Genomic DNA, 12,653 nt, shown 5'->3' on the forward strand with positions numbered 1-12,653 from the left:
AGGAGGAGGTCGGCGACGGCCTCGGAGGAGGAGATAGGTGGCCGCCGGAGGGAGCCTCGCGCTGAGGAGGAGGTCGGCGACGGCCTCGGAGGAGGAGACAGGTGGCCGCCGGAGGGAACCTCGCGCTGAGGAGGAGGTCGGCGACGGCCTCGGAGGAGGAGATAGGTGCTCGTCGCGTGCCTCCCGATCCTGATCCCTGCGTGATGTCGCCGCGCTAATTCCAGGTCAAACGGCATGCGTCATCGTGAAAGCGGCGCGAAGAGGTTTGTTTCTGGCGTTTTAAAGTACAGCCGCATAGGAATTAGCGAGGGGAGACACGGGCAGAGCAAATATATGTAAAGGACGGCCACCACCTGCTGCTCCTCCAGGTGGTGCATGACCACACCCTGCAACTCCTCCAAAGTGTGTCACATTCGTCCAAACATGACACGAGGAGTGTAAAAATACTCCTCATCCTCATAATCACCTAGAAAGATACATGAATAAAAATAAAAGCCATGCACGATTCGACTACCGTCTGGTCTCTCAGCAGCAAGGCGATTGCTACACACATATCCAATCGGAGAAATAAAAAAAATGGATTTCAAAAACTGCTCTGGGGAAGCCCAAGGGCGACAGGGCGACTCTCTTGACCTCATTCAAAAGCGCAGCGCGACGAGCGACGCGGCGCAGCGCGCGCAGCGTTGTTGTTTCTTCTTTCTTATTTTTTTTTATATTCTTCGCACCCCCCCCCTTTTCTTAACGGGCTGCCTAACTGCCGCGGCGTCGTATATGTCGCCGGTGCCGGTAGTGATGCGCACTGATTTGTCGCCACTCCCCCCCCCCTTGGTCTCTTACCCAACCCTATTTCCAGACGCCTCTTTCTGTGTGTAGCGGTATCATGACACGGCCACGCCACGCCGCGACGCCGGGAGGACGACGCGTCGCACCGCGCAGCACCGCGCGGACACGCCTGTCTTTTTGCAGCCACAAAACCCCGCTCGGGGTCAGGCGCAGGGCTCAAGGCTCATAGCTGCATTTGGTCGGAGACAGCCGGAGGTGTTGTTAAAAAGAATAGGTTTTGAAGATTTTCTTTGCCGTTCAAATAATTATGGGGTTGGATTAATTTTTTATTTTTAATGGTAAATTATGCTGACTCTCACGGCAAACAGGTGGTGTGAGAAGTTAAATTTAATAAATTACAGTCAGTGTTTTCAGTTTTCTAGAAATCAAACTCTGGTCGCTTAGTCGGAGCGCCTGGTGGGTAGGCCAGAAACGGCCACGCTGTTTGGGCGGGTGGCCTACCCTCGAGTCAGCAGGCGTCTAGGGCTGGGGCTGTAGTCTGTTGCACAGACCACAGCTGTTGGTGGCTTGGTGCTGTGATAGACACCGTCGGAGACAGTCGTTGACGCTACACACGCGTAGCGAGCAGGGCTGGGGAGTGCGTACCTTGGTAGTACAGTACCAGCAGGTATAGTGCATTGGTACTTGATACCTTACCTACAGGTACAAACATTACAATACCTAACCCGACACCTAGGTACTTTCTGGTCTACCCGAGCTGGCTTTCTCAGATACTGCTCCCGGTACATTTTGGGGGGAACGCGTATTACGAGAAAATCGAGGAGACAGGAGCAAAAGACAGAAAGCAGGACTCGGATTTTCGTAGAAGAGACCTCTTCCCGGTCCCTCACCCCAGGACATGTGTGGTCAGGAGACCTTGCTGCCATCTGGTCGTTGTCGGTGAACGGGCATCAGGTCGGTCTGAAGATGGTCCCCAACACTCTGCAGGGGGGACAAAGGGTCTCCGTGCGGGGGAAAGGAAGAGGGGGGGGGGGAGGCTGCGCGATGCGTAACGAATTAGGGTAAAGCGGCACATGTTTATGCGCGCTGGCGCAAGAAAAGCAGAAACATGTCAAAAATGATGGTGGCAGGGGATTCGTTCTGGAGGCAGAGCAGGGGGCTGGGCATCAATTATAACGGAAAACATATTGACCGTGATCTACCAGAAAGAACCTAAAGTCCGCGTAGGTACTGGACTAAAGTGCCTTTACAGTACGTACCGAAGTTTCAGTATACCTTCCTTACCCTTGCTGGAACGAGCGCCGAGAGGGGGCCGGGGAGGGGGGCTGCAGGTGAACTTGTGGCCCAGAGACCTACTCGCACTCGCGCGCTGTAGACACTGCGAGCAGCGGCGTGTCCCCGACCCCCGCGGCCCCCGGGCCCGGCCCCGCGGCCCAGTCAGGCCCGGCATCAACTCCCTGTTATACGTCGCGTCCTCTCTCTTTGAGGACGTCTCGCCTGCAACTCTCCGACTCGTTGCGGCAAAGCGCTGCAGCTCTGCATTCGAAAAGACGGCAACTCGTCATATTTCGCACATACATATAGTTTACAAAGAGGCAGCAAGGGTGACGCAAACAACGTCCCCAATGAATGCGTCGCTGTGCTGCTGCTGCTGCTCCAGTTGGAGTGGCCAGGTGTGTCAGCACATGCCGCCTATCCGTAGCACAGTGCAGTGTTGCCTCGTTCAGCGCCCCGCCCGCCCCGCCCCACTCCGGCAGCTCTCCTTGACAAATCGTTGGGCGCAGACCAACACACTCGCGCGCCGTTTTTCTCGGTACGACCTTCCGTCGCTAACCCGTACTCACGCACACATAGTCGCGCACGCACACACACATACACACACACTCACGCATGTCTGCATTCATTTAGATTTAATCTGGGTCAATCCCAACGGGTGCGCACCTTCGCAGAGCCAGCTACGCCCCATAGCGTCAGCAATCGACACGTTACTGTCTCTAATCCTGCTGTAGCCTGCAGCCGCATCAGGACGGCCGCCGCTGGACCGTGACAGAACGAACGTCGTCCGTCTCAGCCGACGATGAGTTGTTGTACAGTCCGCGACGCCTTGGCCCTGGTCAGGGCTGCTCCAGACTGCTCTGTGCGCCGCGCGGTCAGTCAGCGGTTGGGTAACGCCGGCGCCACAACGCACGTAACGTTACGCGGCCCACGCACCGTGACGCGCCGTGGCGCGCCGCCTCTGCAGGGCTCTAAGCAGCCGTGACCAGTCGCATCCCATACCGGACATGTCATCATCGGAAAAGCGTTTTCGAACTTTCGATGATGGCATGCGTGACACATGGCCCGTTGGTTGGGGGTCTTATGCGTTTTTAATGCTGTCACGCTGGCTGAAGGGGCCTGATGAGTTCTCTTCGGAGTTCTCAACTCGCGCAAGAGCACCATCGCATCGCGGGCGACGTCATCCTCCTCCCTCGTGGCGGTCACAGGGAGCAGCAGGTGCACGCGCCGGCCCCGCGGGCCGCGTCCGGTCCCGGTCCGTCTCGTGAGTTTTGTCACGACCCGTACCGGTCCGCGCGGCCTCGTACCTCTGTCCTGCCTCGACGAAAAGTAAAAACAACGCGCGAACAAGACAAAATGACTCAGTGTGTGTGCACGCGCGCGCGCCTGCTAGGTGTGTGTATGTCACTACCCTTGCCCATCTGCGCACGACCGCGCCCGTGTGAGTTCCCCGTGACAACGAAAGCAAGCAAGCAGTGACCGTCTAAGTTACGCCCTCCCCCCTTCCCCCTCTTGTCCTCCCACTCCTCCTTCTCCTCCTCCAGGAGCACTTTCTCCGCCTACGGTGGCCGCTGCTGCCCACCTCACGGTCAACAGCTGACCACCTCACCCCCCCTCTTCACTATCCTCTCTCCCCCTCTCCTCCTGCTGCGCGTTCATCGTCCTCTCCTCGTTCCCTCACATTTTCCCACCCTCTTGTGCCGTCATCCGGTCGCGTCCGCGGTGCGTCGCCGCGCGCCTTGGCCGCGCCGGTCGGGTAGATCGTCCTTCGTCACTCTTCGTAACCGAACGTATGGGCCAGAGGCACGCCGCCGACGCTGCCGCCGGTACGGAGCACCGAGCCGAGAACCCGCCGTCTGCTTGAGAGACATGTTAATTTCCCAGAAATCAGCCCGGCCGCGGCGCGGAGGGCCGACCTACGCCGACCTGGGCCGTACAGCAGCGCTTTCGCGGTTCAGTAAGAAGTTATTGAGAGTCGGCCGTCGAGCTGCCGGTGCGCCGCCGTAATCATGCGGCACTTCTTGTGCTGCAGCCGCACTCTGTGCAGCACACTGTGCAGCACACTGTGCAGCACAAGGCCCCGGCCGGCCGGCGCGGCGCTTCCAGTCATTGTCCCGGGGGACCTCGCGGGGCCGCACCGCGGCGGCCCGTGTAACTCCAAGCGGAGTGCGCTGCTGGGCCGAGGGCCGCGCGCCGAGGCACGGGGCGCATTTCCTGCCTGGGAAAAGAAATAAATGGAAGGACAAGCCACGGCCCGCCCGGGCCCGGGCCTCCGTGGGCGCGCAGCCTCCGCGGTGATCTCATTGGGAACGGGGGCGGCGCGGGGCGCGGGGATGGGGGAGGGATGATCGGCCGCGCCCGCTACCGGTGTAATGGAGGAATAGGAGAAACGTGCGACGTAACACGCAATACATTTCGGTGGGGCACGACGGCGAGCGCCGCCGCTGGTGCGGTCGCTCGCGTCGCTCAGTCTTCACCCCTTTTCTTTACTTGGCCTGGGTATACCCAATCCATCGTCATATGATGTACTTGCTCGGCTCACAGGCGTTCAACGCGCTGCTGGCAGCATGCCTGCTGGTGCTGGCGGCGGGCCCCGGCCCAGGATCGAGCCGCAGCGTGCCCAGCAGCACCGCCGCCCCCGGGACGGCGTCGTCGGCCGCCCCGAAGCGCGACCTGGAGAACGACATTGACTTCGACGGGCCGCTGTCGAGCGGCGAGCAGCAGGCGGCAGCAGTGGATCAGGTAACGAACGCGCTAAGATTTGACGCCTGTAAAGTAGAACCTCAGTAACTGAGATTTTTTGGGGAGCAGGTGCTGAGCCAGGTCCGCGGCGTTGCCGTCGACGCGGAAGAGACCGTGGCCGAGGTGCAGAGGATCCTCGAGAGGCACCCGCAGCTCCCGCGGCTCTCTCGGACCGATATCCTCTCGATCCTGGAGAACATCACAAGGACGGCGTCGCCAGCGGATGCGGTCGGGACGACCACGGCGGCCCCACTAATGACCACGAACGCGGGTAGCAGCGCCGAGCTCACCGACGGCCCGGACTTCCCCTACGTCACGGACACCAGCACCCCGGAGTCTGCGGAGGTTTCCGAAGGGACGACCGTTGACGTGGAGGTGACGACGGCAGCCTCCCGCGTCGAGCATTCTCGGGAGCTCATGGTCGTACTCCCATTCAGCGCCAAAAACCTCAGCGAGACCAACATCAAGGAGCTCTACACCAAGATGCCACTCACCCATATCATCGGGGACGAAGGGTAAGCCTGGTTCCGGTCACATCGCCAAATAAATGAACTGATATTTAATTAATCCGATATGATGCGTTTACAGGAATGAATACACCAGGGCCCCATCACGAAAGTCAACGCGACCACAACGTCGAAGACCCGCGCAGACGTCCACACCCGCCCCCACAACGGCTCCGGCCCCGGCCTTCCTGGACTACAGGGTGACGGAGGACTTGGACAGCGACGCGCCGCCCCCACCTCAGGAGGTGTTCGTCAAGACGCAGCAGAAGACGCGGCCCCAGTACGTGGAGCAGAGGCACCGGTGGCGCGCGCCTTCAACGTCCACCCCGGCGTCGGAGCCGTCCTCTGAGGAGGACGACGTGGACTACACGACCAAGAAGCGGCGCCCGGCTTCAACGGGTCGGCCCTGGAGGGGTACGCGCAGGACGACCCCCGCCCCCACGACAGCGTCGACAACCACCGCGGTGCCCACCACCGAGAGCACAGTGGAGCCGACCGTCGTCCCCAGCAACCACAAGCCCTACTACACGGAGCCGACCATCAGGCCATGGAGGGTGACCACCGCACCACCCCCGCCCGCCAGCACCAAGAAGCCCATCATCAAGTACAAGCCAGACTACGATCTGAACCCCGCTAAAAAGCCGTCGGCAAGCGACTGGTCACCCGTCCCCGAACAGCCGGCCAAGGATGTCAAGAGGAAGGAGTCCACGCGTCCTGCCGCGCGCCCCACCGCGCGGCCCGCACCCGTGCGCGGCGCCGCCCTCCCCAGCCTGTACGACATGAAGAAGGCCGTGCTGCCGGCCACCACCATGCGGCCCCTGGTGCGCGACGACGTCAAGGAGCTGCTCGCGTCCATCGGCCTGAAGACAGGGGCCGTGGCCGTGGCGGCGCCCAAGCGCAGCACGCTGGCACCCACCACCTCCACCACGACGACCACCACCACGGAGCCCCCGGTGCCCAACGCGGCCAACGCCGCCGAGTCGCTGACACCGGAGATGAAGGACATCCTCATGTCCATCGGACTGCTGCCCGGCAAGGACGACCCCCCGGCCGCAGCCCCAGGGTCAGTGCCAGCTGCCCAACAGCCCACCATCACCACGCAGCCCATCGTGCCGCCCGTGGACCCCAGCTCGTACGTGCAGTTCAAGCCGTTGCCGCTCGCTGGCCAGGATAACCCTCTGGCGGCTCAGCCCGGGCAGGTCAGCGAGGACATGCAGGAGTTCTTGGCCTCGTTCGGCCTGGTGCCCGCCATCCAGTCGACCCGCATCGTGTCCACTCCGGACGAGTACTTCAACATGGACGACCTGTCCAGCGCGCGCCGCGGCAAGACGCTGCAGGAGGCAGTCGTGCCCGAGGAGCCGCTGCCGGAGGCGGCAGCCCTCGAGTCCGAGCCCCCCGTCCCCGCGGAGCCCGAGACGGACCCCGACAACACCTCGTACGCCGAGCTGGGCAACGACGAGCCGCTGCACGAGCAGCTGCCCTCGCCCGCCAGTCTGCTGTCCGAGGCCCGCGACAAGGAAGTGATTGCCTCACTGCCTCTGCCGGACGACATGAAAGCCGTCCTGGGCGACATGGGCTTCATGGGCGACTCTCGTTCAGAGCAAACGGCTCGTCAATCCAAACGAATCGCTGGGCAGAACGGCAAGGACAGGCACGTCTTCAACCCCGTGGTGCACTCCGCAAAGCTGGACGACCGCGGGGAGGCGGAGAAGGTCATCAAGCTGCTGTCCAGCATCCGCGTGCTGCCCATAGGCCCCAACGGCACCGCCATCATCCCCGAGAGTATCGTCACCGAGCTCGCCGCCGCAGCATCCGGCTTGCCCACGACAGCGGCGTCCGGGACCACGCCCTCCTACGGCTTCAGGAAGAAGGAGAAGAAGCGAACCGAGCAGCACCGTCTGGAGGAGGAGGACGGACCCAGCCCGCTGTCAACCGAGGAGCTACGTCTGTTCCTGGAGACGGCCAAGAACGAGGTAAAGCGACAGCAGGCGGCGTCGAGCAGCGCCTCGGCCTCGGCCTCGTCCAGTTCCTCCTCTTCCTCTTCGTCGTCATCGTCAAGCAGTGCCAGCTCCTCGTCGTCGAGTGACGCCACAGCCGTGACTGGTTACGACGAGAATGCCGCCGAGCTGCCCACCACCATCAGCGACAGCCTCGCGGGGGCCGCCGCCGGCGCCGACTCCGAGTCAGAAACCACCCCCGCGCTGTCGTCCTCCACGACAACGACGACGACCACTACCACCACGACGGAAGCGCCGACGGCCAACCTGGATGACCTGGCCGCCTCGTTCGGCGGTGATGGCGACAGGCCGAAGAACACCGGCCCAGTGGACACTCTCCCTCCGGCGAGGCCTAATGGGCTTTATTTCTTGTTTGATTGGAACACATTTCTTAATGTCGGCGAGGAGGGGAAAAATCCAGTAAAGCTCAACTTTGCCCCGCGAATCGGTGACCCAAAGAGGTTTATTGAAGTGAAGGTTCCTTGAAAATTAAGATTTTCAAGTGCATAGGTAACGTTGCAGTTCTGTTGTGATTGGCTGACGTGTTCCATTTACTTTTGCTCTTGTTGGAGACATTAACGGTGCCAAAACATAAGGAAGGTAGTTGAAAGACTTGAGATTTAACTGGCTTATTTATTTGAGTCTCTGTCACTATAAGAGATTGAAAAGGAACTTTGACTGATATATTGTGCTTCATGAATGATTTCACCACAAGACTCAGCGCTGCATTGTAAAATGTTGCATTAGTTACAGACTATTTTATTTTGAGCATTCAGGAATTAAAAGCACTGAGTTCCTGACAACAATCCTCGTGTGATGGGTAGGTACTATTTAATTTGTATGTAAATAATATGTAAAATATAAGATGATGAAAATAAAAATAAAGAATATACTATTTATATGTCCATGTGTACGTCAGTTTGTAATCTTCTTTGGCTCTACACATTAATAAAAAGGGCTGGTGAAAAATTACACACACAGCATAAGTTCAGTTGCATATTATTTTGGTGGCACCAAATCAAGCTTACAATACAATAGTCTTTTAAAGTTCAAGTATTTAAGTAAAACATGCAAATGCCGAGTATCATTCATACGTCTAATAAATTAGTATACACACTACTTAATGAGAAACTTCTCTAAAATATCCGATAGAGCAATTTGAAAAGCACTGATTCTATTTAATTCACCAAAATTGAGTTGGATATGATTGAATAAAATATCAAATCATAATTAGAAGATAATCTCATAGTAATCTTCTGATAAAGACAAACCATAACAAGAGACATCCCAAACAGCCATAGACGATTAAAATAATTATTTCTTACTTAGGGATATGAAAAGTGACAACAGCCTCACAGAAGCCTGACTGCTAACAACATAGCCTTGAGTAGAGAAACATAATAGATACACACAATCTTTTTAAGATGAAGGCAAGAAAATATCACACAACATTTATTAAGAAAAACAACTAACATGACAGTTAATGGACAATGTAATATTACAGATGAACATGAGGTAACATGCATCTTTAAAGAACATCTGCTCTCAAACAAAACCATAAAGGAGACAAAATTATTGTCAGAATAGACGGACTGGAGCATGCCTAGTTAAACAACAGACACAACAATTCATCATATTGTTAAACATTCAAACAGTAATTTGAGTACATACTATAACTATGAGTTTTTTTTTAAGGCATTTCTAAATATCTCTAGAACGTATATTTTCTTTTTTAGAGAGAAGATGCTTTTAGATAACATAATTCTTCACCTTCCTTTCATAGCACATCAAGATTAAGTAACTTCATTGCACATCTTTGTGAGCTAGGTTGTGAGACTGACTAGATCACCAGTCCGCAAACACATGTGCTGGGACCAGTTAAAAATTCATACTCTCACTGTACACAACCATAATTTGTGTTTGCACTGCAGCACGATGACTGGCTACAATGCTAGAGAGAAACTTCAATTAAAAACTAATAGCATTAAAAACCTATGAGGTACTAGCACCTTACCGCTCAAGTGTCTTTCTATCAGTTCCCTCAACCAGGTATACCTAAAACAATTATTTCCAAGGTGTTAAAAATTCAGAGGAATGTATATAACTTATCACAACAATCCTTGAAGGTACAATTTCAGATTAGATAATTGACTTTACAGAGGATTACTGACAAATACCAATATCTAAGTTGTTGCAGAGCTTACCCCAGAGCTACATTAGCAAAAAAAAACAGAAATTCTCTCTATTGTGCAAAACAAATGGTACAGGAATAATTTGACTTTGTCCCACATACCTCTATAGAAGACTATTTGAATCACAAATAAATTGTACGATGTGAGCAGCATTTGGAGAAGTAGCAAATTATTTTTGGTCATCAGTAGTGGAGGCTGCCATTTTGGCAACCTTTGCAACCAAGCCTTCAATTTGATCAGCATCTTGGAGGCCAATGAATTTGTCAACAACTCTTCCATGTTTAATTGCAAGTACAGCCGGGACTGCTTTCACTTCAAATGTATGAACAAGTTCTGCATTATCTTCCACATCAATGATAGCCAAGTCCAATCCCTCTGTCTTCTCAACTATTTCTCGTAACTGAGGTGTCAGTATCTTGCATGGGTCACACCAATCAGCATGGAAATTGACAATCACTGGAACATTGCTGTTCATCACCTAAGAAAGTAACATAAATTTAAATCTCATATAAGTAACAAAAATTTGTTCCTTAAATATTGTCTATAAAAGTTGCTGATGGGTACTGCTTACCTTTTCCATAAAGTCATCATTATTGGACACTTCAAAAACTTTACAGACAGGACTGGAGTGTGATATGTAGCGAAGGCCACTGGGCTTTGGTTTTAGTCGTCTTTGAGGTAAAAGACAGAATGATCCAGTGCACTGGGCATTTTGTATTATACGAGAGCAGGAAATCTCACGTAAGAATGAATGAGATATCACTGGGTGCTGGAGCAGTCTTGGATTTGCCAGGGCTTCCTTTGTGTTTGGAACCAAGCGGATGTTACGCAAGCATGCAGACACATTGCGAAGAGCCATTGTTGCTCCAAGAGTTTCGAAGATTACAAGCGAAGAAGTCTACAAGGTCCACTTCTTAATGGGTTTAGCAACCCGTGCTTCCATAAGGTGGTCCAGGAAGTAGAAGACCCCACCTCCTACTGCAGAAAGTCCAAGCAGAAGTGCTAGTGCTATTCTCCACAGAAAAAGGCTGTCATAAACCTGAAAACAAAACAAAGAGAAATTTTAATGGAACAAGAAAAGCTTGAAATTGCTGTGAACAAGTCCATTAAAAGTGCAAATGTCATCAAAATGTTTCCATTCAGAAGTCCATACATTATCTTTCATGTCAAATAAATCAGGTGCAAGGTGCCAAAACAGGTAAAGGAGAGAAGTTCATGGAACCCAGAAAGACTCTGGTTGACCTTGACTTAGCAAAAAGCAAAATGCAACCATCTTAAATAATTTTTGTTTTAAAATAGGGACAGCTAGGAAATGAACAGTGAAATAGAGATGAACACAGAGAGTGGAAAGAGAAGAAATATAAAGAGACAAAGAAATACTTTCTGTGAATAAGCTAACTTGAAAATGTGCAAAACGTTTTGAGCAATATTTTTGTTTTACCTTAGTAATATCTTCAATAGGTCTTTCAGATTCTCTTGGGATAAAAATAAGGACTACAGTCAGGATTGCAGCAATACAAACAGCATGAATTCCCAAATTTTTTTGCGTATGGACGGAGACAAAGCAAGCTAGTAAAGCGCCCAGCCAAATCCCTACAAGAATGAAGAGCCCAAATCCAACTCCAAGCACTAAAGTTGTCATGACCTGGAAAGGGGTGAAAAGATGTTTATTTAGGATTGCAAGTCCACCAAATATTACTGATGGTCTCCATCAAAAATGACCTACAGAAAACTTTATTGACATCTGTTTAAAGGGACACCGAGTAGTGGAGGTTAGAGTATGTTAGATATATTTCTTCACAAGAAAATAAGCTAAGAGCCAATAAAATTCGGAAAGTAAATAAGAAACCTAAGTGGGACGAAAATGGACAGTTCTTATTGACTAATATCATTAAAAGGTAATAATGGTCAAAGTCAAACATTCATACTGGTTACACAAGAGCCCAAACGTGAACCATGCAATTTAACCAGTATCAAAATAGTAGAGAAAAAACCCAACTGGTATCACAAAAGCAAACTTAGATCTAAACTAAATATCGCAACGAATTTCACAAAATTGAAGCATTTACCAAAGTTAGCAGAAAAGCGACACGAAGGAGCGAGGAAACTTTGTTTTCCTTTGAGCTTAAAACGTCGCTAGCCAAGTAACAAAAAAGGTTAAAAGTAAAGCCTCATTTAAGGAGAAAATTCATATTTATAAAAACTGACTATTCATAATAATTTACTCTAGATCACAAAAATATTCAATTTTAGAAGAAATGTGTGGTTTGGGAAACTTTAGAGATGATATTTTTGTGCATGTGTGTTGGTAACAGAATGGACCGGTAGGTCATCCGTAAAGCCGATCCGTATAACTACCGAACTAACGAAAACCGACAAAATTCGTTATCTCAGTAAGCCTTGATCTTTAAAAGACAACAAATATTGGCTTACGACGTCGGGAGGAAATGGCATGATGACAAACTCTTGTTTAAAATCAGGGAAATGCAAGTGGGCGAGAAGTCACTCAACACGCACACAGAATGATGGCGAGGTAGGCTACCCTTCGGTCAGAAGTGTACGTTGGGTTGCCTACGTGCGCGGCTGACTGTGGGTGTATCCACGCGCGCCGCCCTTACTGGCTCGGGACGTAACGAGTTGCAGTCATGATGGATCGGCGAACCCCCCTGTTGTTCAAGTAACTAAAGTACAATTCCATCGCTATAGGATATTGCGAGTGTGAGTGTGGTGAATATAGGGTGATTTTTGTCAGGGGTGGGAGTAGGGGGAAAGAGATGTGGGGAGGTGCAGGAAGTATCTCGCTCACATTGCAAAGTTATTAGGAATGATTTACACTGTTAAAAAAAAGTCAAAACTTCACGAAGAATTCGAAAAAAGTTGCCACAACTCTTTGTGAAATCACAACTCTTCTTCGTTGTCAAAAATTAATAACTTCAGAAATTATTGCTATTGGTTTACAACTATTCCGAAGTAAGAAAGGAAAATGCATAATTTTTGATTACAAAGAAGTGTTGTGATTTAATAGTTGCTTCGTATCGTGAAAGTGTTGGGAAGTCACATTTTTAACAATGTATTACATTGAACAACTTTATCCCCCCAAAATAAAAATCCACGCAAAGAAGTTATAGCGACACCCTTTCCTCCTGCACCACCCCAAA

The 12,653-nt window shown here is 52.0% G+C and overlaps 2 protein-coding genes across 4 annotated transcripts in view; one reads left to right on the plus strand and one right to left on the minus strand.

Annotated features, from left to right (window-relative positions):
- The window catches only part of LOC113209615 (serine/arginine repetitive matrix protein 2-like), a 26,780-nt gene extending 18,576 nt beyond the window's left edge, over positions 1 to 8,204 (plus strand). The window contains exons 2-4 of the mRNA XM_026427246.2: positions 4,603 to 4,800; positions 4,870 to 5,315; positions 5,389 to 8,204. Coding sequence (XP_026283031.2) covers positions 4,603 to 4,800; positions 4,870 to 5,315; positions 5,389 to 7,789 — 3,045 coding nt within the window. The 3' untranslated portion in view covers positions 7,790 to 8,204. The remainder of the gene's footprint in view (positions 1 to 4,602; positions 4,801 to 4,869; positions 5,316 to 5,388) is intronic.
- Positions 8,205 to 8,286: 82 nt separating this feature from the next.
- Positions 8,287 to 11,703, minus strand: LOC113209616 (thioredoxin, mitochondrial). Of its 3 annotated transcripts, XM_052272523.1 has the most exons (4): positions 11,424 to 11,544; positions 11,222 to 11,344; positions 10,937 to 11,140; positions 10,255 to 10,534 (listed from the first exon to the last, which is right to left on the minus strand). In XM_052272523.1, the coding sequence occupies exons 2-4, from the start codon at positions 11,237 to 11,239 to the stop codon at positions 10,394 to 10,396; spliced, it is 363 nt and encodes a 120-aa protein (XP_052128483.1). In that variant the 5' UTR covers positions 11,240 to 11,344; positions 11,424 to 11,544; the 3' UTR covers positions 10,255 to 10,393. The 3 variants fall into 3 exon arrangements, with proteins under 3 accessions (XP_026283032.1, XP_052128483.1, XP_026283033.2); XM_026427247.2 differs by lacking the exons at positions 10,937 to 11,140; positions 11,222 to 11,344; positions 11,424 to 11,544 and adding exons at positions 8,287 to 9,973; positions 11,565 to 11,703 and having other exon boundaries at positions 10,067 to 10,534; XM_026427248.2 differs by having other exon boundaries at positions 11,222 to 11,557.
- Between the last annotated feature and the right edge of the window lie 950 nt (positions 11,704 to 12,653).

The sequence above is a fragment of the Frankliniella occidentalis genome, unplaced genomic scaffold, assembly GCF_000697945.3.
Source record: "Frankliniella occidentalis isolate FOCC.00 unplaced genomic scaffold, Focc_3.1 Scaffold210, whole genome shotgun sequence".
Taxonomy (NCBI): domain Eukaryota; kingdom Metazoa; phylum Arthropoda; class Insecta; order Thysanoptera; family Thripidae; genus Frankliniella; species Frankliniella occidentalis.

Excerpts from the sequence above, each read along its gene's own strand:
- LOC113209616 (XM_026427247.2), bottom strand. The coding sequence starts at position 10,354 with ATGGCTCTTCGCAATGTGTCTGCATGCTTGCGTAACATCCGCTTGGTT. Across the intron at positions 9,974-10,066 it reads ATGATGACTTTATGGAAAAG|GTGATGAACAGCAATGTTCC; the intron begins GTAAGCAGTACC and ends TTACTTTCTTAG.